This window comes from Camelus bactrianus, chromosome 12 (genome assembly GCF_048773025.1).
Source record: "Camelus bactrianus isolate YW-2024 breed Bactrian camel chromosome 12, ASM4877302v1, whole genome shotgun sequence".
Classification (NCBI taxonomy): Eukaryota; Metazoa; Chordata; class Mammalia; order Artiodactyla; family Camelidae; genus Camelus; species Camelus bactrianus.
Window position 1 is genome coordinate 14503595 of NC_133550.1, and position 27695 is coordinate 14531289.

The 27695-nt window shown below is 50.0% G+C and overlaps 2 protein-coding genes across 2 annotated transcripts; both read left to right on the forward strand.

The window, feature by feature from the left end:
* Positions 1-621: 621 nt before the first annotated feature.
* LOC105076370 (keratin, type II cytoskeletal 1b) lies at positions 622-12161 on the forward strand. Its single transcript, XM_045523596.2, has 9 exons — positions 622-1348; positions 4448-4662; positions 5839-5899; positions 6420-6515; positions 7470-7634; positions 9169-9294; positions 9414-9634; positions 10035-10069; positions 10516-12161. The coding sequence occupies exons 1-9, from the start codon at positions 725-727 to the stop codon at positions 10818-10820; spliced, it is 1848 nt and encodes a 615-aa protein (XP_045379552.2). The 5' UTR covers positions 622-724; the 3' UTR covers positions 10821-12161.
* An 8113-nt stretch (positions 12162-20274) lies between these two features.
* Positions 20275-25865, forward strand: KRT1 (keratin 1). The gene is made up of 9 exons (XM_010964342.3): positions 20275-20925; positions 21989-22203; positions 22522-22582; positions 22999-23094; positions 23262-23426; positions 23538-23663; positions 24212-24432; positions 24950-24984; positions 25082-25865. Exons 1-9 carry the CDS (start codon positions 20350-20352, stop codon positions 25381-25383), a joined length of 1797 nt encoding a protein of 598 aa, XP_010962644.2. The 5' UTR covers positions 20275-20349; the 3' UTR covers positions 25384-25865.
* Positions 25866-27695: the final 1830 nt, after the last annotated feature.

Sequence of the window (27695 nt, forward strand, 5' to 3'; positions counted from 1 at the left end):
TTTGTATTTGAGGAGCCCGAGGTATACAGAGCAGCACATGATGCACCCAGAAAAATGTGGGCAGTCTTGGGCAGGGTCTCTTGGCTTTCGTTTGCACTCAATGACCGCAGAACCATGTTTTTATGTGACTAAAATTTGCAGGGTGTGCATTGGGGGAAGAGTGGGGGACAGGAGCAGGGTGTGGGGAGGTCAGAACACAACTGTTACCCCGCCAGGATCATGCCATGGCGGCAGAAGTCTCCACCCTTGTCCCAGCTCTGGTCCCAAGGCAACTAGACAACCCCTTGCTTTGCCCCAGTCTCCTGGGCGCTCCCCAAAACAAACAACTCAATGGTGGCGTTTCTGAGGAAGCTATCAACCAATGATTTGGGGGAAACCAGGTAGGAGTTTCCAGCAACTTGATCAGGAGAGAATATTGCACTCTGATTTCTAAATGGCGAGAGATGAATGATAAATGATCAAGTTGGGGAAGTTTGTCTACAGTGTGATTTCTGCAACTCAGAGGCGTGAAATTTTAAACAGATGTTGCTGGCAGGCAAACCAAACATAAATACTCTCCTCCCAGGCTTCAGAAAGTGCCCAGCCCAAACGAGTCCTTGTATATATAGGGACTGAGCCAGATCTCTTGCCAAAGGAGTCATAGTTCCTTCTCTCCCTGGTCTCTGCCTCCTTCTATCCAGCTGGGCCCTTTCTCTTGTCTGCTTCTCTGGATGCGCCAGGAACCATGAGCCGCCAGTTTAGTTCCCAGTCAGCGTTTAGCTCAAGGAGCAGGCGGGTTTACAGCGCTGGCTCCTCTGCGGGCTCCGGTGGTGGGAGTCAGGCTGTGGGGTCTGTGTGCCGGGTCGGAGGGAGGTGTGGCGGTGGTGGGTACGGGAGCCCGGCCAGGGGGTTTGGCTCCAGGAGCCTCTTCAATCTGGGTGGCAGCAGAAGCATCTGCTTCAGCCTAGTGGGGAGAAACGCTAGTGGTTTCCGCCAGGGTGGGGGAGCAGGAGGGGGGTTTGGAGGCGGCAGATGCTTTGGGGGTGGCAGCTTTGCGGGTAGCGGCCTTGGAGGTGGTGGCTTTGGGGGTGGTGGTGGCTTTGGCAGTGGTGGCTTTGGGGGTGGTGGCTTTGGCGGTGGTGGCTATGGAGGAGGTGGCTTGGGGGGTGCTGGGTTTGGAGGCAGCAATTTCAGGCTTGGGGGCTTTGGTCCTTCTTGTCCCCCGGGGGGCATCCAAGAGGTGACCATTAACCAAAGCCTCTTACAACCACTTCACCTGGAGGTGGACCCTGAAATTCAGAGGGTTAAGACCCAGGAGCGGGAGCAGATCATGGTTCTCAATAATAAGTTTGCCTCCTTCATTGACAAGGTGAGTGCCCAGCGGCAGGCAGAGTCTCTGGTCTCTGACCAGATGACCTTGTGCCCTGCCGCCTCTCAGCACACTGCGCTGTCTCAGTTTGGTGGTGACAGTCCCTTCCAGATGTCTTGGGACCTTAAGACAGCATTTACTTCACATAGGCCTCAATTGAGCTCATTGAGGGGATTTTTCTCTATTTCTTCCTTTTGGCAGGAAAGCTGATACGAGGTGTGAAAATATCCAACAGAAAAAAATACATACTGTAATAACCTCATTCTCGTCCATCATTTTTCACTTTCCATTCATTCATCCACCCATTCACCCATCCATCCATCTGTCCATCCATTCATCCATCCACCCATTCTCCATCCATCCATCTGTCCATCCATTCATCCATCCACCCATTCACTATCCATCCATCTGTCCATCCACTGCCCACCCATGCAGCCCACAAACATTACCAAGCATCTACTATATGCCCAACACCTCAGGTGCTACAGGGTGACAAGGACACAGGTCCTGCCCTCAACGGGGCCCAGATGGAAAGGGAAGAGGATGATGATCAAGTGTGGAAAGTGTGTTAGTAGGGACAGAAGTCCCTGGGCCATGGTGGCGCAAAGGAGGGTGTGATGGGCTCTGGGCTGACATAGGTCTTGAAGGCAGAGAAAGAGTCAAACAGGTTCTCAGGGGAGAGGAAATTTCCAGGGAGAAGAATCAGGAGGCATGAGAGTTTGACACTTTTAGGGAATTTCAAATGGTTAAAATTCCTGGAGAACATGGTTTAACGGAGGGAAGAGGAGAGGGGTGGGGATGGTGCTACCGAGACAGGGCAGGAGAAGCAGGGCGGGGAAGGCTGGGGGCGAAGGCCAATAGCAGGCTATGCAGGATTCTGAGTCCCTCATTTTAGCTCATCCTGGGCCAACAATGGGCCAGATGGAGCCAAGGAAGCCCTTCTCCCTAGTTCCTTGATTAAATGTCAGGTTAAGTCTGGTTGGGTCCCAATCACCAAGCAGAAGCTGCACTAGAGGAAGAGCTACGGTAAAGATCTGCCTTCAGCATTTCCTTTTGTCCAGGGATGGAAGCATGGTAGCTGTTGGGGGATCTCTAGAAAGTTCCTTATCTCCTGGGATACGGTGGGAGGCACCCCGGTGCACAGAGGGCCCTATATGCTGGGTGACTTTCCCACAGGAGTTCAGTGTCGAGGACAGAACTTGACTGGTGGCCTGACTGCAGAGTAGCCATGGCCAAAGTCCACCACTGGGCTGTGTCCCTGGCCTTTGAGATGTGGGCAAACCCTGGGGACAGGACAGTGCGTAGGCTGGGGGCAGAGGGATAAGAGTGTCGAGGCCCAGAGGTAGCCAAAGTGCTTCTGGCTACTTCCGATCACTGTCACTGTGGATGGGAAATGTGGCTGAACAGCATCACACCTCAGGCACAGGCAGGGACTGGGGGTCCTGACTGGAACAAGGAGGCAACAGGTGAAGGAGACACTACTGGAAGGTCAAGGCTAGGTCAAGGGAGGAGTTGGGAGGAGAGAGGGTTGGGGGTGAGTGAAACGGCCATGGGCTGCAGGCAACGACGTCCTGAGACTCCCATTCGATTGTGCTCCCTGCCATTAACAGGACATCTGCTCTGTTTTATGGCACGAGGCTGAGGGCACAGGCCAGGGTACAGGTGACCAGGGCTTCCTGTCCTTCCTTAAGGGCCTGGCCTGTGATGACCGCGAGGAGAGAGTCCTCATCCAGGAGGGCTCTGGCCTGGCTGGAGGGGACGCAGGTTCTATTGCAGTGACTTCTGACCCTAGTTTCTGATCTGAGCTTCCTCCTTTTACTCTTAATCCTGTGCAGCTTATTCTCAGCACCACACCAGAGCCACCCTTTAAAAACATAACACATCACTCCTCCATTTGAATCCTCTGTTGGCTTCCTGTTTCATTAAGAACAAAAGCCAAGATCCTTTCAGGCCCTGTATGGTCTGATCCTCTAACCCACAGCTGCTGTGAACCCCCTGCTTGCACTTGTGAAAATCAGGCAACATTGTGGCCACCAGGTGCAACAGTCCTCAAGCTGAAGGGTTTAGTGAGCAGCGTGAAGGCTCTGAGTGCACGCGTGCATGTGTGAGTGTGTGTGCGCGTGCGTGCATGTGTGTGTGTACACACCTGAGCAAAGCATGGAGACATCCATTGTCCTCACCTAAGACGTGGGAGGGAAGGCTCCCTCTGCAGGCAGCCGGCAGAGGTAAAATGAGAGTTGATCATCACGTGAAGGAGAGTCCATGCACTTGGTCTGCGCAGCCAACCAGCTCTCTGGACCCTGTACCTGACATTCACATGCACAGTGCTGGGGGGAGAGGCAGTGAGAATACAGGGTGATGTCCACCCTCCATCGTCCTTGCTAATGAAGGGGAGAGTCACATAGGTATTTCCCAAACATGAGACCACTCCCATGTCTTTACTTTGGGGCACTAGAGTGCATCACACATTAAAAACTTTTTTTTTTTTTTTTACTTTTAAGATTCTGTCTGAGTTATGAAAGCATTGAAATGAGGTGACCTTCTTGAAAAACATACTGGTCAGTGGCAGAGGTGGTGGGGTCTGCAGGGTGAGGACATGCGGGCAAGTTTGCTCAGGAATCAGTTTAATATTTTAAGCCAAATTGTCCCTCCGCTCTTATTTTCTCCTCTCCTCAATCATATGAAGTGCTTCAACCACAAAGAGAAATGAGCCTTGGATGGGTCAGTGTTTCAGATGCTCTGGACCACCATTTCCTGATGTTGGCACGGAGAAACTGAGTGTGGGGAGGGACAGCTGTAAAACGTAAATGGGTGGAGCCAAAGGAAACAGGGCACTCGGTTGACAGGGACTTGCCTTCATTGCCAGAGTCAGCTTAGTGTTAATTTTAGGGAGGTTGACTTTATGGCCATTCATCAACCATCAGAAACCACACTGGGTTCACGTGTCCTGGTTCCAGAAAGAGAGCCTTCTGACCCCTAGGGGGGCTGTCCTGATTCTCTGAGGTCTGGATATACTGTGAGGCTGCTGATCCTCCTACCTGTGGGGGTGCTTCCCTAACTCACAGCCTGGGAGTGAACCTGGAGGTCTCTTGTTCTCAGGTGCGATTTCTGGAGCAGCAGAATCAGGTCCTACAAACGAAGTGGGAGCTGCTGCAGCAGGTAAATACGTCCACTAGGACCAACAACCTGGAGCCCATCTTGGAGAGCTATATCAGCAACCTGCGGAGGCAGGTGGATTTTCTCAATACGGAGAAGAAGCGCCAGAATACGGAGATCAGGAACATGCAGGATGCCGTGGAGGACTTCAAGAACAAGTGAGGCTCCCGGAGGAGTAAAGGTGTCAGGAGTAGCGAGGCAGGGGACTGATTCACGGAGCAAGGGGTTCTGCTTACTGTTAACGTGTTGGGGTGGTGGGACCAGGGCCACCAGGTGCAGCCAGGCAGGGTCTGTGCTACACAACCATAGGGACACCATTTTGCTTATGGCAGCCCTGGCGATGGTATGGCCAGTCAGCTCCCAACTGCATCGGGTGGGGAGGGGACGCAGAGTAGCTTCATGGATGTTGGAGCCAGGTAAGCCCAAGTTCCAGTGTGGGCTTTGCACTTCCTGGCTGCCTGCAAGGTCATCTTCCTAAGCTTTTAGTTTTCACATTAGTAAAGGGGGGATAGTAAGCGCCCTCCTTGCTGGATTGCTGTGAGGGGTAGACGGGCAGCACGCATCAGCTTGTTAAGATCAGATTGACCGAGTAGGTCTGGGGCGGGGCCAGAGGGTTTGCCTTTCTAATATGCTCCCAAGTGATGCTGGTGGACTGGGGACCGCACGTGGGAAACCACTGGTTTAGACGAAATTATTCTTAATACGTTCTTAGGCTGTGTGTGCATGTACGAAGCACTCAGTAAGCACTAGCTATTATTAATAATAATGGTAAGGGTGACAGGACTTGCCTGAATCTAGGTCAGCTGCTCCTGCACCGTGCAGACAATTGAGCGGCCTCTCCCCACCATGCTGGGGGTGCAAGGTGCTTCTCTTAACATCACCTGGGCCAGTAGAGAGTCAGGTTCATGTGAGTCAACAGGCAGAGATAAAATGCACCCTGAAGGTGATGGGGGTGTAGAATGGCAGGTGAAAATTTTTTCTTGTTAAAAACATTTACTGAAAGTGGTTATTACTTTAGTTCTTAGTTAGAAAAATGATCGAGCTTGACATATTTACAAAGGTCACACATCAAAATAAAAAGGACATTTGTGGGGCATTCTATGTGGCTTTGGGTTTTCCATGTTGTGATGTTGTCCCCTCTGTTGAGCTGGAGAGCCAGGAGGTGGTTCCAGCTGCTTGTCAGGGAGAGCGGCGGGCCCTGGCAGGGAATGTCGAGTCCAGGGCAGTAAAAGTTTGGGGAACTCCGAGCCTCCTGCTATGGGGGAATCTCAAGGTGCTCAGACCAGCCCCTGCAGCCTGTCCGAGGTTCTGACCCCCCCCCCTCCCCCCGACAGGTACGAGGAAGAAGTCAACCGGAGGACCAACAGCGAGAATGACTTTGTCGTCCTGAAGAAGGTGAGGATAAGGGGAGTCTCAGGGGGGACTGTGGGCTCAGGAGGCTGAGCAGAGGGAGGGCTTCCTGTGGGATGCTGTGTGACCGACGGGTGGACAGGTGGGCTTGGGGCCAGCCTATTGAACATATATCCCAAATGCTGGGGCCCTGGCATTGAAGCAGTAAGCCTGAAAGCGATGCTAATATGAAGCTTTAGGAATCCTTGAGTTTGTCATCTCTCCAGGGTCCTGAATGTGGGATTCAATTAACAGGCAGCCTTTGAGTGTCAGTTATGTGGAGAATTAGGACCTGGGAAGGGACCTGGGGTATTTTGTGTGACTGATGGGGCTGAAGAGCTGGTGAATGCTTCCTTATGACCAGGAAAGCCGGGGTTTACTGGTCTTTTATTTGAGTGAAGTGAGGAAATTTGCAGGCAGGGAAATAAACCCAGAGAGGCTTTGCCTCTTGCATGAGGCCACCCAGACAGCTAGTGGCAGGCAACACTTGGGCAATAAAGTCAGACTGTCTTGGCTTGCTGTTCAGGATGTGGATGCAGCTTATTTGAACAAAGAGGATCTGCAGTCCAAGTTGAATGTTCTGCTTCAGGAGGTCGATTTCCAGAATTGTGTAATTCAATCGGTGAGTGAATATCTCCACTACGTAGAAGAGACGATGAGTTCAGTCCTCCTAAGAAACCCTTCTTTTTTCTACATCTGACAAGGGGTATAGGCTGTAAGAGGGGGAGGGCTGGAAGCAAACATTTCCCACTAGGGGTGTCTCTCCTCAGTCACCTCAACTCAGTGGGCCTGACATCAGCCATCCTTCCAACCCCCGAAGCTCAAGATTCCAGGGTTGGGGTGCTGGAGATGGGAGGCAGGAGAAGGTGAAGCAGTCCCCACTTTGGTCTGGGAAATGAGGTTAACACCCGGGACATAGAGGGGCAACCAGAAATCTTTGTGGGTGCTGGGAAGTCAGCAGGGCTATCAGGGAACTCTGTGGGCGAGGACAGTGTGGATCTTAAAGGCAACAGAGATGAAGACTGTGGAGGTGGGCGATGACACGCTCCTACTCCCCTGGTCCTATTATTGAGGATCTAACTTGGGGTTACCTGCCGTGGGCCAGATGCTGTGCTGGGAGCTTTCCTGGGTCTTGGGTATCCCCAGTCTACAGATGAGAGAACTGAGGCAAGAGACACCCAGCTGGTTAATGGTGGAGCCCAGACTCAAAAGTGAGTCTGAGCGTCTGCCCAAATGGAATCTTTTCTATTGCCTCTGAGAGTTCACGTGGCTTCAAGGAGCAAGCCTGCCTGTCAAGATGGCAGCCAAGACAGATAAGGCAAGGATGGAGGGTCCAGGAGAGGTGTGATGGGCTCTGAGTTCCGGCTCCTTTCTTCTCCCTGGAGGCTAGGTCTGGGTGCCTGTATCTTTAGTGAAGGTGCCTCTTGGTGCACAACAACAATTCAAGGAACTTTCCCCTGAGGCTCCTGTCTGACCCAGGCTTCTGGCTTCCCCAGAGAGCTTTGGGGACAGTGGAGGGAAACTGAAGTCCCAGGAGGTGAGCAGAAGAAGTCAGCCTGTGCTTCGTGCCTTGCAGGAGCCGTCTCACAAGTATACTAATGTAACGAACACCAATGTCATCCTGTCCATGGACAATAACCGCTTCCTGGATCTGGACAGCATCATTGATGCGGTGCGGACGGAGTATGAGCTGATCACACAGAAGAGCAAGGCTGAGGCTGAGGTGCTGTACCAGACCAAGGTGAGCACTGCCATCCCCAGCCCAGACTTGGCACCCCTGAACAAAACGTGCCTCCCAGAACATGTATGGACTTTCTAAAGTAAAATATGTTTGTTATAGAAGATGTCAAGATTGCAGATAAAGATCACTCATATCCCACTACCATTTTAAATATGTCAGCATATTTTCCATCAGTTCTTGGCAGCTAACATTTATTGAAAACTCCCATGTACCCGGCATCGCTAAGTGCTTTACATATATTATTTCATGAACTCCTTACAACAACCCTACGAGGTAAAGATTTGATTATCCCTATTTTAGAGATAATAGAGTCTGAAATCATCTAATTTCCCTCACGTCTTGTGGCTGGGAAGCAGCAGAGGCAGAATTTAATTAAACTTAAGTGTGCCACCTACCAATCCCTGCTCTCAACCACCACAATGTTTTTTGTTCTGATTTTTTCATAATGACATCCTTAAAAATACAGTTTTGTACTTGTCTCTTTCATTTATTGCTTATGAATGCCTTCCTGTGACATCAAATATTTTATATCATTTTTAACAGCAGCATGGTATTCTGTGGTAAGAATATGCCCCCAATTATCAGATAAACATCTTTGTAGCTAAGTCTTTGGGCACATCCTTGGTAACTTGTTTAACACAAATTGACTTGGACCTTTCTAGAAGGTGAAGACTGAAGTTCAGAGTCAAAGGCTAGTCACTTAAATTCTGAACACCTAGCACTCGGACAGCTTTGTAGATTACCTGTGGCCAACTCCAATCCCCGCTGACCTCTGTCCTGCTGCCCTGTAGGCAGATGTTCTTAGTGGCATGGATTTTGGCATCAGACTGGGGAGGCAGGTGGTCAACAGTGAAAGTTAAATGCAGAGATACCCGTGCACCAGCCCTCCCCCTTGCTTCCTTCATTACAGTGGTTGAAAGCATGGGTTTGTAGAGGGGCTGTGGGTAGGGTTTCTATTGACGGGGCCACTTAGATGCAGAAATGGAGACAGGAAGATGCGAATAATCGTGGAGCATGCTGAGGACCTGTGAGGAAATGAGGTCCTGATGTTAGGGAAATCATTCTGGAAAAGGGTAGGAAGGAATATGGTGGGGTGGAAAAAGTGAGAGAGCCCCCAGTGAGGGTAAGGCTTAGATGTGAGCAAAGGAGATAAAAGAGCATCAAGAAGCAGGTCTGTCTGTTGGGGATGTGGGTCTGGCCCAGAGACTGATGGGAATGAGGAAGGCTCACACCTTGGTGTTGATGGAGAGGGTGGACTTCCTGATTCTGAATCTCTGTCTCAAAACACAGGTGTGTGTGTGTGTGTGTGTGTGTGTGTGTGTGTGTGTGTGTGTGTGTATGTTGTCACAGCTCAGATGAGGGAGGTTCCGTATAGGTGTGAGTGTGTATGTGGTTACAGCTCTAGGGAGGCTTACTCTAGGACCTTGCCTGGGGGAGAGAGACTTGGGCGGGGTCTGGGAAGGCAGACCCACTCCTTCCTGGGGGAGCTTGTGTTGAGCAGCAGGCTGACCATGATGCTGCCCTTGACCCTCAGTACCAGGAGCTCCAGATCTCAGCGGGAAGACATGGAGATGAGCTGAAGACCAGCAAGATGGAGATCTCGGAGCTCAACCTCACCATTCAGAGGCTGCAGTCAGAGATCAGCAATGTCAAGAAGCAGGTGAGATGGGTGTTCAGGGCGGCCGACCAGATGTGCCACCTCCCATAATGCTCTGCTTTTGGAGACTCTTGAAACTCACCACCCTGCATGGTTCTTCTCCATGACCATCTCCCGAGCAGATCGACCAGATGCACATGGCCATTTCGGATGCAGAGGAGAGAGGAGATCGGGCCCTCCAGGACGCGCAGCAGAAGCTGCAGGACATGGAGGCCGCCCTGCAGCAGTCCAAGGAGGAGATGACTCGGCTGCTGCGTGACTACCAGGCGCTGCTGGGAGTCAAGCTGGCCCTGGACGTGGAGATCGCCACCTACCGCAAGCTGCTGGAGGGCGAGGAGTGCAGGTGGGCTTGTTTCTGGGGCCGAGGCTCAGGTTGCAGCTGGAGCAGTGGGACTATTTGGAGAGAAGACAATCCCAGCTTTTCTGGGAAGGTTGGTAGCCCAGGGTGAGCAGAAATGTTCAAGTCAGAGGCAGAGGGTGTGTGAGTTGGCTGGGTCATTGTCATCATTGCCCCGCCTCCAAGCAGAAAGTCTCCGTACCCGAACCGAAGCTGCAGCCAGGTGGTGACCCCCCAATGCTAAAAGACTTCACGAAAATGTTTAAAATCCCCTCTGGTCCCACCGGCTCCCCGACCTTCCTGCCCTGCACACACCTTCCCTGCTCCTGATGTCTCCAGGCTGCTGCCTGTGTTCTGACCTTCAGGCCTTGTGAGTTTGGCTGATGTGTGGGCTTTGGTTTTACAGGATGTCAGGGGAGCTGCAGAGCCACGTCAGTGTCTGTAAGTAGCAGAACCCAGGAGTGGGCTTGGCTGGTGCCGGGAGAGGGAGGGTCCAGGAGGGCTGGCCAGCAGGGACCTGGCAGTGGGCATTTTCGTGTTCAGTCCTACACAATGAAAACCAAAATAAATGAGCGCCACTGCAAAGCCGGGAGAAATTAGTTGCAATAAATTGTTACGATGTTAGTTCTTCTTTGTCTTGATTTCTATGATACCTAATAATCAGCAGTGGCTTAGAACTCTTTAGGGTATAGCAATAATGAAAATGTGCCCTGACACCCCTTTGTAGCATGAGGAATACTTTTGAAATGGGGATATCTTCACCAATGTATCTTTTGTCAAGTCAGACGCTGCCAGTGATGAAGGATGTAGGGGGCTGCCCCAAGGGTGGGTGCAGGCGGGGTCCCCTGCCCAGTCCTGCTCACCCCAGTCCTACGCTCCCCCAACAGCTGTGCACAGCAGCCAAGTGAGCGTCAGCGGAGGGGGCCGAGGCTCTGGAGGTTACAGCGGCGGTTACAGCGGCGGCGGCGGCGGTGGCGGCGGCTCCCGCGGGGGCGTGGGCGGCTACGGAGGGGGCTCCCGAGGGGGCAGTGGAGGTGGTTACGGAAGTGGCAGCGGCGGGAGCTACGGAGGGAGCAGCAGAGCCAGCAGCAAAGGCAGCAGCAAGTACCAGGGCAGAAGCGGCGGCGGCTCCTCCCACGTGCAGATCATCCAAACGTCTACCAACACCACCCACAGGCGAATCCTGGAGTAGAGGCCAAGGCTTCTGCGACAGCGGTGCCTCTTGGCTCACAGGCCCCCACAAGGCAGGGCTCTCTCCTGTCCCCTCCCCCATGTCCCTCCTGACCCCTCTCACTTACCTTTTCACCATGGGTCTTAGCAATTTTGCCAGGTGCATAACCCCAAACAGCAGATCTCTCTTTGGAGGGCACTGGCTGGCAGTCAAAACACCGCCTGTACATTCTCAACTCAGACTCCACTCAGCTGGCCCTTCTTCTGTCCCTGGAGATACCCAGGGGCCCAGTTTAGCCATGGAAAAGAAGAGCCTGTAGAGCGTCTGCAAGGTGGATAATGGAGAGTTGATGCCAGGAACACCAGGTTTCTCACTCCCAGGCTCCGTCCCTTTCCTGGACCTGGGCTACTCCGTGAACAATAACCTAGCCCTTAGGAGACCTGCAAAATGAGACCTTTGGGCGAGTGGTTGATGACAAGGCAAGCTAGCTTGGCAAGGGGAACCTCTGAACCAGGGACCGACTCTTGCCTCTTGGTCTGTAGCCTCACACTTTATTATTAATGGAGAGTATGGATATACTGCCCACATCAGACACCTGTAAGTCCTGTCTGGTCTTGATTCTGGGTCTCTGTCTTAAGACATTAATAAGTATTATCCTCTGGGTTTATAGCCCAAGGTGGAGGTATTCAGAGACCAAGAGTCCTTGTCCACGGGGAGGATCATAATTAACGGTGAGTGGAAGAGGTGATGGACAGCAATCCAGCTCTGTTCTGTCCTGCCCCTCCTGACAGCGCCATTCTTTGCAAGTGTGGCCCCTCCTGAACTCTGCTCCATACAAGCCCTTGAGAATTGTCCAACAGGCTGGGTGTGTGCAGCCCAGCACTGCTCTATCCAGGTGCCCAGGTCCTGAGGAGTCTGAGAAGTAGACTTGGGTCCGAACCAGTCTGCAAGCTGCGTGTTATTTGCAAGGTAGCTTAATGCTCTTTCCCAGATGACAAAGTCCCTTCTGCCTCTTGATCTCTGTTATGCTGAGCACTTTCTGAGAATGTGACTCTTTATTTGGGGTCTCACATAAGATGCTTGAGATATGCTCAAGGGGGACAGGAAGGACAGCCAATGAACGGGGGGACCTTGTGGGCCCTAAGAGAGGAAAGGTGGCTTTGCTTCTAAGACCTGAAGTCGCCTCCACTTGCTTGCTGAGTCCCAACACAGTGTGCATGGCATGATTCTCTTGGGGCAGCTCCTGGGCTGAGCCTGGGTCCTCTGGAGAGTGCTGCGACCCATCATTTCCTGGTTGAAGTTTGTACCTTGAAGGGATTGCCATTTCTGTTGTTTCTACAGTAAATTTCCTGTGATCTCAAACTGTTGTTTGGTCAGATGAGTTATTCTTCTTAGCTTTTTGCAGGCCTCTGAAATCATTCACTTTGGGAAAGTAGAGTTTACTATTTTTATTACGACTTTTGAGTGCGTAAGTAACACTCGATCTTCAAAAACCTGGCGTGCATAATCATACTCATGTGATCCTCAAAGTGGCTGGTCATTCAAAAGTCAGGTACATATTTGTTTCCTAGGCATTTCTTTTGCTCCTACTGTGTGACAGGCAGTGGTCAGGCACTGGGAGTGCGATGGTGAATGAACACATTTCTGAATCTGAAGGCACTCACAACCCAAAAGATATGTCATGGAGGGTAGGGGGAGGAAGTCCGAGTGTGGGCCCCCATGGACCTCCTGGCCTGACGGTGGAAGCAAGGCTATATTGAGGACACAGGCAGACCCACCACACAGGAGCAGCGGGACCTGCAGGAGGTGTTAATGCTAGGGATGGGAAGTCTGGTCCCCACGGGCTCCTGAGGGGGTGGGAAGTGGAACAATGTGAACAGAAGCAGGGCAGGTATGAGCAGGGAGTCAGGGAAGGGCCCTCCAGACAGGGGAACAATTGGCTCAGATAGTCAAAGATAAGAGAGGGTGGGTGTATGTGAGTGACGGGGGGCGCACACAGGAGAAACTGAGCTGAGGAGACAAGAGGCTGAGGCCATTGACTCAGCAAGGCTCATGGACAGGGGTGTCTTTAATTGATGCCCCTGAGGGAGGCATAGACGCAGAAATTCAAGAACGGAGGAAGTGGTCGGGGTTTCGTGAGTACCAGAGCAACAACCTCGCTGAGATCTACTGAAAGTCAGCCCTTGACACAAGAGTTTGTATTAAAAAAAAAAACCAAAAAAAAAAAAACCAAAAAAAGAGAATGGAGCAAGTTAAACTGTCCCCTTACCCTGTGTGATATTCCTAAGCCTGTGTAAAGGAGTCACAGAAATGATGTGACCTACTTTCTCATTCCCTGAAAGAATATAGTTGGAATTTGGATATGGGATGAATTCCAACATGACTGCAACTCATTGATAAGACGCTGTGTTCCCACGCACACTCCTACATTCTCTCTGAGAAGTTTCTCCACATCTCGCCCGTCTTGGCAGCAGGCCTGGGGGTAGGGGAACGAGGTGGGAAAGGGAAAGGTGGGCAGAGGAGCTGCCCGAAGGGAAGGAGAGAGGAAGCAGACAGACGTGATTTCTATACTTAAAAGTCAAAGGCCAAGAGCACGAAGACAAGAATGGGAAGGTAGGGATAAACAGCAGTGGGTATAAAAGTGATTTAGAATATTCAGCTGATGGTGACAGCACATGAGCAAATAGTATGCAGTGGCCGCTGGGACTGGCGTGGGGACAGGAGGAGCATGTGTGTACAGCCTGCTTTGGCTCTTCTGTAGTCAGGCCGCTCTGAGGCCATGACTCTATAGGAACTGGGACTATTTAGGGGCCGGGACTTGATGAATCAGAAACCTGATCACCCGAGGAGCTGTGGGAGGCTCTAGAGAAGGAAGTCTTGGGGAGGAGGGGAGGGAGATGTGATAGCTAACTGCAGAGATTTGAAGAGCTTCGCTAGCAAAGAGGAGTTTGCTGATGATCCAGAAGGACAGGTGGGAACGCAGCAGATTTGGCCCAGAATAAGAAGCATCTTTGCATTGATGCTGATATGGGAGAGGCCACGTAGGGACTTAGCACATTTTAAGCAGAGATTTGCTAACCGCTTGGCAGGAGGTTGAGGGAGGGAGTGAAAGATGGGTGGGGTTGTGTGTACGGCAGCATTTCATGTCTTTGCTGCCCTACGAGTTTATGTGATGGAGCGGGAGAAAAAAAGGAATTTTACTCTCTATTTAATGTTTGGGGAAATTAAAGTCAGATACTAAGGAAGGATCAAGCCACGGAGAGGCCAAGAGCCCTAGCCAGGATTGTAATGTGAACTCAGGTTTTCTGGCACTACCAGACCTATTCCAGGGTGGGGACTTGATTATCCTGGGGCCATGCAGGTGTGTCTGACATTCTTAGGATATCCAGATTGGCTCTGGAAAAAAGATACAAAGGCCAGGCCAACCAGAGGCCATTGGGATTGACCCAGGAAACATGGCCCTGCCTATTCTCTTTAGAAGCCTTGACCATCTTAATCATGGAAGACTGGGGGACAGATGGAGGACAACATGTGCCTGAATCTTTGGCAAGTAGGGGCATGAGAAATGAAGGCCAAGGAGAGAGGAGTTAGTCAAGGAGGATCTTGGGCTCCAATGAGACGTCTCAATGTGATATTCTGGGGCTGAGCACTAAAAGACACCGGAGGAGGTTTTCTGGTGTAAACAGTATTCCTGTTAGAGACAATGAGCGCTCCCATCTGGAGCAAATGTCTCTTAGCTGAACTCACCCCAGTGGGGAAGAGACCCGAGTAATTTCATAGCCTTTGACCAAGTGCAAAGTGCTTGCCCCTGTGTTATCTCAGATGCCCCTCACTGGCTCTGGGAGAGGGCTGGGGAGACACACGTGGTCCCTTCCAGGGACCAGGGGGCACTCCATCCCTGCTTCTGGTCAGTGCTGTTCCCACAAGACAGATACTCGGAGAGCCTACAGCCCCATCCACTAATCAGCAGAGGGGCAGGTAGGAGGGAGCACAGCACTCAGGGCGGCAAGACTCCCAGGGAAAGTTTGCCAAGGGTTCCTCCCTCTGAGAGGCTGTGGTAAGGGCGGGGAGCTCTGGGAATCTAAATTTAATCCCACTGTCTTCTCATTTACATAGATTTTGATCTCGAGATGTGGTGAACAGGAGGAGCAGCCATGGCTCAATAAAATTAACTCTGTCTGACCTTGGACAAGGCATATATTTCTGGGCTGGGAAAGTCTTGGTTCTAAGGACATCTCTCAAGAATGCTGTCTTACCCTCAATTACTGGCCCTTCGGCCCAGGATGTATCGTCAGATTATGAGCCGGGTGCTCTGATGTTTCCTCTTCAAACTGAGCGTTAATGCCCATTCTTTGGTTGGATCTGCTGCCCTGATCAGTCCAGGAAACTGCGCGTCTTCAGGTTGATCAATGCTGTGTCGCAAAACTTGGGATGTTGGGAGGTTCTTGGTTGTGGAGGATCTGTTCTGAACATCCCAGTGCTGAGCCTGAAGGGCTTCTGGGAGCCTCCGATTGCATGCCTAGCCCAGTGTGCTCAGCCCTGGGGATCATCCCCACCCTGCAGAGCAGGCATCCCACTGCCAGAGTAATTCCCAGTCTAGTCTTGCTCCCATCAGCTCAGGTGCACTCAACACTCATTCCTGTATGTGATGGCCCCCTCGCTTCCTATTACAGATTAATGGTCCACTGCTCCCCCTACTCCAGACTCCCTAAGGCTTCCTCCCACAGGGTGTCCTCATTTCAAGAACTTGAAATTCCTTTCCAGGTCTTTTCACTGTTTCCAGTGAAATAGGGGCTTGTTCCAAAGCTTTTCCTGATTGTTGTATCATTTTCTGAGTCCTTCCAAATGCAAAGATGAGAAAGAATCCCTTTTCCTTCTCTCTGTCATCTATTCTACCTCAATCTCCCTGTAAAATAGATATAATCTCTATTTTACAGATGAGAAAACCAGGCTCAGAGACGGTAAGTGACCTGCTTAGGGTCACACAGCTAGAAATTTGCAGTCTGGAGTGGGACCCAGTCTGGCTGATTCCATGCCTCAAAGTAAGACAACCTCCACCTCTTCTACATGCTCATCTTTGGCTTCCCCCTTTCTGACCTCTGCTCTCCTCCAGCACTGCCAGTGAGGGACTCCGGGGGGCCTCCTTTGCTGTCTGTCTTGGAACAGGCTGCCCCTAGTTCTGCATCTCTTCCTCCTGTATAAGAAGCCTCGGCCCCTCCTCGGCTGGCTGCCAGCTTTTGACATCTCACCCCGCCTCCCCATTGTCTGTGATTCTTCTTTATGCCTTCCAGCCTTCAGCTTTCCCCACTGCTGTGACATTTTCTTCTCCCACGTCCCTGGTGGAGTCCCGCAGGGCTGGGTGGCTTGTCATTGCATGTCGCTCTTCGACACTTTTCTCAGTCCCATCCCTCCAAAAGCTCTCCAAATGTCACCACACCTGCCCTGACCTGTCCCCACAGCCTGCTTGTGGCAGCCTCATCTCAGTGACCGGTTCTGGAGTATGTGTGAGGGTCTTTGGGATTGGAGGTGTTCTGGTACTCTGTTATCCGGCACTGGTGGGGGTACCCCTCAGAGATAGGAAACCATGTGGATGGCTGGGCAAAAAGGGGGCCTGGGAGGGCACCCAAAGACAGAAGACTTAGTCTTGACTTCAGAAGGCTTACAGAGCAATTAGGAGACCAGCAAATACACAAACACACACATACATGAAAATGAGCCAATCAATACATACTTGAATCTGGCAGCAACTGAGCTTAGGAAAAGAAACCAGTGGTGCAGCTGAGTGGTGTTAATCAAGGAACACTCCCTGGAGGAGAGGGCCTGTCCACTGCCTGATGGAGCAAAGGAGATGTAGGCATTTGCCTTCAAGGCCCAATGGACCAAAAGCAGATATTCAGGCCCAAATGCTCAAGAATTGCGATCATAGGTGCCCCAGAGCTTGACTGTGGATGGGAGTTTGAAGATAGTTGCCAAGGCAACTGGAAGGCCTGTTAGACAAGAGTAGAAATGGGCTTGGAAGAGAGAGAGGGACAGAGAAAAAGGGAGGAAGAGGATTTCATGGTGTGGGCAAAGCATGTGAGTGGAAAGGTCAAATGTGAGGCTTGGTGAGAGGGTGATGGGGAAAGCTGCAGGTGATGCAGCTGGCGGAGGCGGGCCAATGACCAGTGGAGGCTCACAGGATGCAGGCAGGCGTCCACTCAGAGTTTGATGAGCTGGGCTTGTCAGTTACCACCTAGGGGAACTTGGGCACATATTTATGAGCCTCAGTTGCCTTTTCTTTAAAATGGGGCTAATAACTACCACCAGGTGCATTTTTTTTGTGATATTTAAATGAATTGTAGCTCCTAGCACATGGTTGGTGCCTGTTGATGGTAGTGTTTCTTTCTGCTTTCATTTTGTCTTTATTTTATAAATGCAGAGAACACAAACAAGCCAGGAATAAGGGAGTGCGGTTAACAACTTTCTCCCATATTTGCTTTTTAACATCAGCGCACACTCACCACAATCCTGGGGCCATCGTAGGATGTGATGAACTTGGTAGTGGGCAGCCTTACAGTTTCCCATCCTATTAGGTGGCCTCAAAAGTGAGTGCTGGAAAGAGGATGGACATTTGATTCAGAAATTGGAGGATTCCCAGGAACTGATTGCATGACTTGGAGAAATGTTTTGACTTCTGTGGATCTGCCTTCTCACTTCTTTTATAGGTGGGTTAGATGATGAGGTCTTGGAGTCTCTGCAGATGGGAATATCTTGTGATTCTCTGCCCACTCATTTACAGGAACCTGTTCCCCCTTGTACAACCTTGAGCCTCTTCTCCAGTTTTGGAGGAAGAACGCTTGAATTGAAACCAGAAAACTCAGCTTCTAGTCCCAGGTGTGTCTTTTCTGAGCTGGAATGTCTAAGCAAGTCACAATCTCTCTGAGCCTCGGTTCTCTATTTCGTAAAATGGGTTGAAAGCAGCTTAACGGCTTAGTTCTCAGGGCTCTTGTGGGGATAGTGTTTGTGTATATTCTTGGTGACCTGAATGGGCAAATGTAAACTGATGGTAGTTTTGTGCTTTTTGGTCCCTTGCAGCTCCTGTGTCTCTCCCTCCCTCTGGTAGCAGCTAGAGTGAGGTTTGCAGCTCTGTAAATTGTCTATTGATTGCCTGACCATCCACTTCTTTGGTTTTCTCTATGTCAGTTTCTTAGTTTGAGGCTGGACCCATGGATCCCTGCAAAGACTGGCTGTGGGCTGCCGGAAGTAGGAGACGGACACACACCCAGAGACAAGCACACATGCAGGCATATCCATATGCATACCCCTCCAAACTGCTAGAAGGAATCAATTGTGCAGAGTGATTTGTCTCAGGAGGGAGTTTGCTGAACTGAAAGAATTTTGATTGCCTCTCTCAGAAGATGATTAGGCAACAGTCATTACCACGCCAAGACCATCCCAGGTCCCATTGTTCCAAGTGAGGAACCAGATCTGGATTACTCATTCCATAAGAGATGGTTGGTTTAGCAGCCCAAGGATGTTAGGGTTGGGACAGAGTCCTGGACAACAGTGCCATGGAGATGGGGAGAAGGCAGGAGCAGTGGAGAGGTGAGGGGTGCTCTCTGGAGGACAGCGTGGGGCAAAAACTGTGGGAGAAGAGGAGGGACAAGGTGCAGTGGTGAGGAGCGAGATGGCGAGGGCTGATGCTCGACTGTCCTGGTTCAGAATCACAGGGCGATGGGACCAGATGGTCTTCACAACCCCCCCTTCTCTTGCATAGTTTGTATTCCACGGTGGAGACCTCCCATGTGGGTCTGTGATTTACCACTCAGAGGTGCTTAGAGCCAGCTGAAGTTAGAACTGGCCTCTCCTCACTGAGTCTTTAATTCTGTGTTTAGATGAGTGTGGGGAGCATGCCAGGCTTCTGAGAAGTCTCAGAATGAAAGTCTGTGTAGGGTTCAGGTCTTTCCAGATCCCAATGCCACTTCTACCCAGTTACACTGATCAAGGACTGCTCTCCAGGAAGGCCCCTGGAGGTTCCTGGCCCGTCTCAATGCATGCTGGGTCCTCTTGCACCTGGATGGAAGCAAAATCTCCCCACTGAATTCTGTGCCTTGAATCTCCCCTTCTCAAGGTAAACTGAAGAAATGTTTTCCAAGCAGTTACATGTGCTGGGAGCCATAGTTTCAAAGGGATCAAATGGGCTTTCTGCCCTTGGAGCTCTCTCCAGGGGAACCGATTCCCATGCTGTCTGTTTTACACACAGCGGGCAGCACACCCCGAGTTCAGCTTTGTGCTGTCCTAAAACACATTAGGATCTTGTACACTATAGCTCAGCATCCTTTGTTCAAACCCCAGCCACGCCACTTACCACCTATGTAAACTTGGGCTGGCTGTCCAACCTCTGTGCCTCAGTTTCCTCATTTAAAAAATGGGTGGCATAATCCCAACTATCTCAAGATTTTTTTGTGAAAGTTCAGTAAGTTAATACATATAAAATATGCAGACCAGCCCCTGGTACATGGCCAGTTTTTGATACATTATGATTAATTAGCTACTCTTATTCTAGTTAACTACTACTATTATTATTACTATTGCCCAGAAACAATTTTACTTCTCAGGCCGGCTCTCCAGACTCCCATCATTGTCATCTCTTCCAAATCTACATTCATCTCACCATATAGTCTCATGGTGAGGCTGGAACCACCTATCAAATTTCACCCCCACCCCTTTGTTTTACAAAATGTATGAGATAGTGTCCATCTGTTCATTTCGCTGTCCACATGGTTTTCCAGCTGGCATTTGCATGCCATCCCTTTGTATTGTTTTCTGTTGCTGGTGTCACTTTCTCCTACCTGGGTCAATCTTTGAGGAGAAAGAAAACTAGAAAGGAACATGTGTCTCCCTTCTGGGCTTTCCAGAGCATCTACCCATCCATCCTGTTTGCTGACAGTTTCTCCTCCTCCGACATTAATGCAACCAGTTTATAAATCTTACATTTAATAAAAATAACTCCTTTAATTTTTTCACTTATTAAAGATATAACTTGGTGAGCACTGAGGTTTGGAAGGCAGAGCTCAGAAATGGGCCAGAGAACTCCTTCCAAGACTCAAGTGTAGGGAATTGCACCTGCCAGGTCTGAGGAGCGTGTGCTTAGTAGCTTACAAGGGCAAGACGCGAATGGTAACTCACATATCTTTGTGACAGGTGGTTATGAAATCTTACCAAGAAGTATCAGGTGGCAGATGTAGGGTCCTGTTTTCCCAAGTCACAGTCACTCAAAGGGAGATTTTGTCTGATAACATGATTACCACTTGAACAATCTCGCGTGCACAGCAATTTCGAGAGCCATTCTGGGAGCTAGGTGTGTAGTGTTTATTGTGTTGTTGAGGCTCGTAAAAATCTTGTATGGCTGCAGGCAGCCAAACCCTGGAGAGGCAGTGCATCCCGCTGACTCGAGGACCAAGCCCTACTTACTCCCTGTATATAAGGGGAAGTCTCTGTGCTTGGGGTAGAGGAGTGTCAGCTCCTTTCCTTTCTTGATCTTGCTCCTTCCTACTCTCTCCAAGTCAACATGAGTCGACACTTTAGCTCCAGGTCTGGGTACCGTTGCGGAAAGGGCTTCAGCTCTGGCTCCGCCGGAGTGGTCAGCTACCAGCGCAGATCCACCAGCAGCTCCATGCGCCGCAGTGGGGGAGGTGGTGGGAGATTTACGAGTGGAGTATGTGGTGTTGGGGGTGCTGGTGGTGGTTTTGGGAGTCGGAGTCTTGTTAACCTTGGTGGTGGTAAAGCCATCTCTGTGAGTGTGGCTGGAGGAGGTGGACGTGTTGGTTTTGGTGGTGGTTATGGTGGCAGTTTTGGTGGTGGTGGCTTTGGGGGTGGTGGTTTTGGTGGTGGTGGCTTTGGGGGTGGTGGTTTTGGTGGTGGTGGCTTTGGTGGTGGCGGCTTTGGTGGTGGCTTTGGCAGTGGAGGTTTTGGTGGAGGTGGTTTTGGGCCTGGCTATCCTGGTGGCATACACGAAGTCACCGTCAACCAGAGCCTTCTGCAACCCCTCAATGTGGAGATTGATCCCGAGATCCAAAAAGTAAAGTCACAAGAAAGGGAGCAAATCAAGTCCCTCAACAACCGGTTTGCTTCCTTCATCGACAAGGTGAGTCTCTCTGCTCAGGCACCGGGGGAGTTTCTCCTGGTCCATGTGGAATTGGCGCTGCCAAGGCACGTTTGGCTTTGAGCCTCAAGATGCTGAGTTTGGATGATTTAAAGGACAGTTTGTGGAACTGCCTTCTAGAAGATATATTAGAAGTATGTTTGTGAATGATGCTAGGGACTAAACTCTCTCTTGGACAAGGAGGTCTGTGGTCTACTGAAGTGTGGGTCAATTTGACATCACCTGAAAGCATTTTATATTCAGCTCCTCAGCTGAATTGGGCTTCATATATGTTGAATGAAGATCATAGAAACGGGGCTAACTCAATCTTTTAGGGTGTAAATGAGAACCCTGGAAAGGTCTTTTTAATCATAAAAAGGGAGTTTGAATGTGAAGAGAGGGCGCTGTGATATTATAGCAGAAAGTATGTAGTAAGTCAGTGCCAAACAGAGGGGAAGCACTGCACCCTGCAGATTTTACATTGGCACTGGATCAGGGTGGAGATTTTTTTATGCTTATCTCTCCAAGTCTCTGCTCTGGAAAAACCTGTAAATCACTTTTTAATTTTTGCTTGACCATCAATAATGCCAATACAATAGATTTGGAATTCAATTATGGATTTTCCCAACACTTTTGAACTGTATGTATGCTCAGGGGATGCAAACCAAATTTTTTTTTATGGTAATCTACCTAAAAATAATCAAAAGGCAACCTTGTAAGTATTGCGTGTCTATTTCCAAGTACAACTGCAGTAATTTTATATGTGCTTTGCTATTTGGTACTTGTGTAGCTGCTCCCTTCTGAAGTTCCAACTGAAACAGTACTATAGTTGCCATTCTCAGGGAAATTAAGTCTTCTCTGAATTAACAGTGAGGTGGAGTTTGTTATGAAGGTGATGCTAACTTGACCATCTTCTTCCTATTTCTCTGTCTGCCATGGCTGGCAAAACAGGCATTGAAATTCTTTTCCAAATGAGGCAGGGCCTTGCTGTGTGGTAGCCCTCGGTAGTTAATGGTCCTAGGACTCCATTTCTGCACCAGTAGGTAATGGGTGCTTGTGCTTTTAGGTGAGATTCCTGGAGCAGCAGAACCAGGTACTGCAAACAAAATGGGAGCTGCTGCAGCAGGTAGACACCACCACTAGGACCCAAAACTTAGAACCCCTCTTTGAGGCATACATCAGCAATCTTAGAAACAAAGTGGACCTACTGAAGAGCGACCGATCTCGGATGGATTCAGAATTGAAGAACATGCAAGACATGGTGGAGGATTTCCGGAACAAGTAAGGATAACTGGCTGGGTAGCTCTTGACTTTCGTCCTAAAATATTTTGTGAAAATGGCAAGCTAAGACTATGAACAGGATGTAACAGTGACTTTTCTTAGGTTAAAGGCAAGTCAATTTGGCATTTTTAGAAATTTTAGTTTTCTCAGAAGCTGGTAATAGTTCAGTGGTTTTATCACTTAGAAGCAAGGGGTGGCCAAGATGTCCTAGGTTAGTAATGGAAGGGCAATGACAGGCAAAGCCGATTTTAGTTCAGAAAGCTAGATTTCAGACCTCACCTCCTCTGAATCTCCTAATCACTTCTGATTTCCTTGCAGGTATGAGGATGAGATCAATAAGCGGACAAATGCGGAGAATGAATTTGTGAACATCAAGAAGGTGAGAAAATTCTGTAGGGTGGATAACACCCCTGAAATAAGTAATAGACGAGAGTCACCAAAAACTAAGCGGAGAGAAGTCATGATGTGGAGAACCAGGTAGTGGGCTGAAGAATAGCTGAAGTGGAGTTTTTCTCCCACGTTACGTGGACTTGGACTCATCCGGGCACTCTGCTGCTCCAGATTGCCCAGCATTTCAAGAAGTAAGCGAGGAGGCGGTTCTTAGCAAGTCAGGCAAGATACTTATGATTGTGATACCAATGGGTGGGGGTAGTCTAAGGATTGTGATCTGCCTGGCGTATAAAGGTGTGGAGAAGACCCCAAACACCTCTTCTACTTGGAAAATCCCCTCCACAGCTGGTGAGAGGGGCTTGCCCTGGAATGAATATGACTTCACGATGTCCATTGTTCTTCTAGGATGTGGATGCTGCTTACATCACTAAGGTGGACCTTCAAGCCAAAGTTGACACCTTGCAGCAGGAAATTGACTTCTTAACAACGTTGTACCAAGCGGTATGCTCTCTAATTTCAACCAAGTTTACCCAAAAGGAGAGCCTTTAAGCCTGAGCCCACCACTATCTAGAAGAATAGAGATAGATGTTCCATCTCCTGACCCTTCCCCTCTCTAAGTTGTCTTTTGTTTTATGCTATAAGGGTCACTGAAATATTCTGTCTTGCAGGAGCTGTCTCAGATGCAGACTCATATCAGCGAAACCAATGTCATCCTCTCCATGGACAACAACCGCAGCCTGGACCTGGACAGCATCATCGCCGAGGTCAAAGCCCAGTATGAGGAGATCGCTCAGAGGAGCAAGGCTGAGGCTGAGACCCTGTACCAGACCAAGGTGAGTGAGCTGAATGCCTGGCCAGTTTTCCTGAAATGCCTTGTCTTGCTGTCTTGTGTTTTCTCCTGTGTGCGTGGACCTCACCTAGTTGACTTGATCCACCTCCTTTAGTATGAAGAGCTCCAGATCACTGCCGGCAGACAGGGGGACAGCTTGAAGAGTTCAAAGATGGAGATTTCTGAGCTGAATCGGGTGATCCAGAGACTGAGATCTGACATTGATAATGTCAAGAAGCAGGTACGTGCTTCCTCCTTCTACCGCTCAGCTCTGTGGAAGCAGGCTGGGGTGCCCGGGTAATTGGAGGACAGATTCCTAACTTTGAATCTTGCAATCCATACCAATGTTGTGTTATTATCCCTAGTTCCTTTGGTGACGAAGTTGGTTTCTAGAATTTGGCCATCGTGCCAAGTTCTCCTTAGGGAAATTTGTGAAAGATGTGATGATCTTGAGTCATTTAGCCCACAGCCCGAAGAAAGACTTACACAGTGGTGAGTGAGAGGAAAGGCAGCCGGAGTAGACATTTAGAAAAATGTCAAGTCTGTAAGGGGTGAGGGAGCCTCAACTCACGGCCAAGAGAGGCTGCTGCATTACCTGTATTTAAGGAAATCGACACAGTGATGTGTTATCCACAGACAGGTGAATTCATGAGATGATGTAAACTCCTGTGGTTCTGTTGGACCCAGACTACTGGCCTCGCTGGGTGGAAAGATCCATCTGAGATAAAAAGGCCAACGTGGGATAAGGTAACTGGAGAATGTATAACATGCTGGATTCTCCTTTCTCAGATCTCTTCGCTGCAGCAGTCCATCAGCGATGCTGAGCAGCGTGGTGAGAATGCCCTCAAAGATGCCCAGAAGAAGCTGGCTGAGCTGGAGGATGCCCTGCAGAAGAACAAGGAGGACCTGGCCCGCCTGCTGCGCGACTACCAGGAGCTGATGAACACCAAGCTGGCCCTGGATGTGGAGATTGCCACCTACAGGACCCTCCTGGAAGGAGAGGAAATCAGGTAAGGAAGGGGCGCTGGGCAGTTTGGTCACTTCCTAGATGCTTCCTCCTTTGGAAACTGATCGAAGACGCAGCCATGTGACTGCAGCTTGCCCTGGGTATGGGGATGGAGAGGTACACAGCCCAGGAGGAAAGACTTGGTTTCACTTTGGGAGCCAGATTCCCTAGCTTCCCTTTTTTGAGGGCTGTAGCATCCCCATGAAGTTCTTTGAAATTGAGCAGCTTACTCTCCATCTGGGCTGGCTCAGATGTCATCTGGCCTAAAGCCAACGCCTTTGGAGGTGACAAGCATTGGCTACAAGACTCTTGTCTAATTTATATGGAGATTTCACTCTGTTTGTACTCATGCTGAGATAAATGATGGCGCTTGGGGAGGCCAGAGGGGACTGGATTTGGTTTCAGATCCAGTGGATTAGAGGAGCCCCAGATGCGAAGGCTCCTGGAGGTGGCGGAGGGGGGCTGGGGAAGCGGTTTGTGAAGCAGAAGTCCCGAGGGATTCGCTTTTCTTTCTCCTGCAGGATGTCTGGCGAGTGTGTCCCGAACGTGAGTGTGTGTAAGTACAAGCCGATGTCTCGGGGGTGGGGCACGCACAGGTTTCGCTGGGTTGGAAGGGAAGTGGGGATTGATGATAACTGAGTGTTCCCTTGCAGCTGTGAGCACCAGCCACACCAGCGTCAGTGGAAGCAGTAGCCGAGGAGGCGGTGGTTATAGCTCTGGCGGCGGCGGCGGCGGCGGCGGCTACAGCTCCGGGGGCGGCGGCAGCTACAGCTCTGGAGGCGGCGGCGGCTACAGCTACAGCTCCGGGGGCAGCAGTGTGAGCCGTCGAGGGGGCTCTGGAGGTAGCTTCAGCTCCTCCGGAGGCCGAGGGTCCAGCTCTGGGGGCACCAAGACCTCTGGTGGCAGTTCCAGCGTGAAGTTTGTTTCCACCAGCTATTCCCGAGGAACCAGATAAAGAGGCACTCTCCATCCCCATTAGCTCTCCCTCTCCATCGCTACCAAATATGCTTGGCAAGACCAAGGCCAACTGCTCCAGTCTTACTGGAGAAAAGGGCTATGGTTAGTTAACACTGGTTCATCCTAGTCCCCCAGCTCTTTCCTTTCTTCTCTGCTTCCCAAAGAAGTTTTTAGATCAGTGGCAATCTCAGCCCCCCAGCTATGACCCTGCTTTGTGCTTTGCCAGTTCAGCAATTACCACTACACACATTACATTTCAAAGCACCTCATTAAGTCAGCCAGGGGAGGGCTGGTCAGATCCACAACTTCTTTGTCATGCATGGAGCGCATGCTCTGGACAGCATCTTAGTGTCTGAACCCTTGCAGCAAACTCTGTGCTGCTTCGGTTTTGTACCTAAGGTGTAAGCAAGTTGTCTTTTGTGGAGAAGTCTTTAATTCCCCGTTTCCTTGCATTGCTGCAATAAACTGCATTTGAAATTCTCTCTGAGTCTCAATCTCCTTTGTTCACTGCACTGTCTATCCTGGATGGGTGCTGTATTTGGGGCAGAAGACTGGAGCCCCATGGCGCGCGGGGGAGTGGGGACGCATGAACGTGAGCAGGATGGGGAGGCTGGGCAGGCAACATTTAACTTGAAACATTTAACATTTAACTAGAACAAGCTCTTTCCCAGAGGGTGGAGGTGTCGTGGAGAAGTGGAGAGACTGGGGTAGCAGGTTTTACTCATCTGAGAAGGCTTTCTTGAAAAGGGCAGTGAGCAAGTCAGTGGGGAAGGAGGAGTCTGGCAGTGAGAAGAGGGGACAGTATTACATGGAAGAGTAATTGTTCATGCGGAACAGCCAGTGATGAGAGGGTTGTGGGTAACACGGGGTTGGCGGCTACTACAGCCGGAATGCAGACTTTGGGGAGTTCAAGAACCAAGAGTGGTAATGGAGAGCTGGATAATCATTTCCCCTCTCTTTCAGGCCACTATTCAAAACCCTGCTTAGTGGTAGAAGAAGTGCATCCGTGGACATGTAGCCCATGCTAGTGAAGCAGTGCGGTGGGATAGCAGCTTGGCCAGAAGCATGGACACTTGGAATCAGATGTTCTTGGCTTTGGACCACCACCATTTATTAGCTCAGTGTTGATCTGAAGTTATACACCTCAGCTTTATTACCTCTAAAATGGGGATAATAATGCCTTCCTGGTAGAAATTATTGGGAGGATTGAATGAGATAATGAATGAACATGACTTAGCACATAGTAAGCACTCAGAGAGTGCCAATTTTAATGATAATGGTGATGATGATGATGATGATCTGCCTGTTGTAACATTGTTAGTGGTCTCCAGGCAGCTCAGTAGATGTTTATTCTAAAGAAAAAAGGAACATCAGGTTCCCAGCGATTCCATGATCACGAAAAAGTTCAGTCAACTTCTCTGAGGAGCAATTTTCTTAGCCTCCAATTAGGAAAAGCATTTCTAGCTCCAGTGTCAGCCAGGGCTGAGGGGAACAGGGAGGGTATAGATTGATACGAGTATCATGTAAATACCATCAGTGAGCGCTCTCCCTGCTCCCCAATCACCCTTTCATCAGAGCTGCTTCCTGTCTGACTGGTGTGAGATCCTGGAAGGTATATTGGTGGATGGAAAGAACAAGGAACTTTGATTCTGAGACCCTGGGTTTAATCCACTGTGATGTTTATAAGGCAGACAAAGGAAGACAATCCATAGCTTGTGTGGGTCGTTGGACAAGTCACTTGCCCCTTCTGAGCTTCAGCTGCTTGTAGGTGAAATGAGAATGAGGACATTTGCCTCCAGACATCAAGAGGATAAAATATACAAGGTGAAAATGCTTTGTGAGCTGTGAAGGTGTTATACAGTAGCTAAATGAAATTAAAAGGGAATGACAAATGAGTAGACAGTGGTGGCTCGCTGTCAGGGTCACCAAGGAGGGAAGTACCTTGACATGATCACTGTGGCCCTTCATAGCTCTGCAGGGACATAAAATTGATATTGTTAGTGAACCCAAGTTGAATCTGCTCTTTAGGCCTGATCCTTGTAGGCCAAACATAGTAGAGATGGATGTATGGACCAGACCATGTATTAGCTTGTGAGGAATCCACATTTTCGGTGACCAAAACACCAGAGCATCACCATCCTGTTATCAATATACCTGGGGAACTGAATTAGTCACAGTGGGTGGCTTGGCACTTGTGGATTTAGAACAAGAGTTGGATGGTCTTGAGGGAAGTGGTTTCCTCTCCTGCATGGGAGGACAGACCTTTGAGGTCACCAGATACAGCATGGGGAACTCTGTTGGATGAAAAGT

Excerpts from the sequence above, each read along its gene's own strand:
- KRT1 (XM_010964342.3), top strand. The coding sequence starts at position 20,350 with ATGAGTCGACACTTTAGCTCCAGGTCTGGGTACCGTTGCGGAAAGGGC. Across the intron at positions 22,583-22,998 it reads AATTTGTGAACATCAAGAAG|GATGTGGATGCTGCTTACAT; the intron begins GTGAGAAAATTC and ends TTGTTCTTCTAG. Across the intron at positions 23,427-23,537 it reads AGACCCTGTACCAGACCAAG|TATGAAGAGCTCCAGATCAC; the intron begins GTGAGTGAGCTG and ends CACCTCCTTTAG.
- LOC105076370 (XM_045523596.2), top strand. The coding sequence starts at position 725 with ATGAGCCGCCAGTTTAGTTCCCAGTCAGCGTTTAGCTCAAGGAGCAGG. Across the intron at positions 1,349-4,447 it reads TTGCCTCCTTCATTGACAAG|GTGCGATTTCTGGAGCAGCA; the intron begins GTGAGTGCCCAG and ends TCTTGTTCTCAG. Across the intron at positions 4,663-5,838 it reads GTGGAGGACTTCAAGAACAA|GTACGAGGAAGAAGTCAACC; the intron begins GTGAGGCTCCCG and ends TCCCCCCGACAG.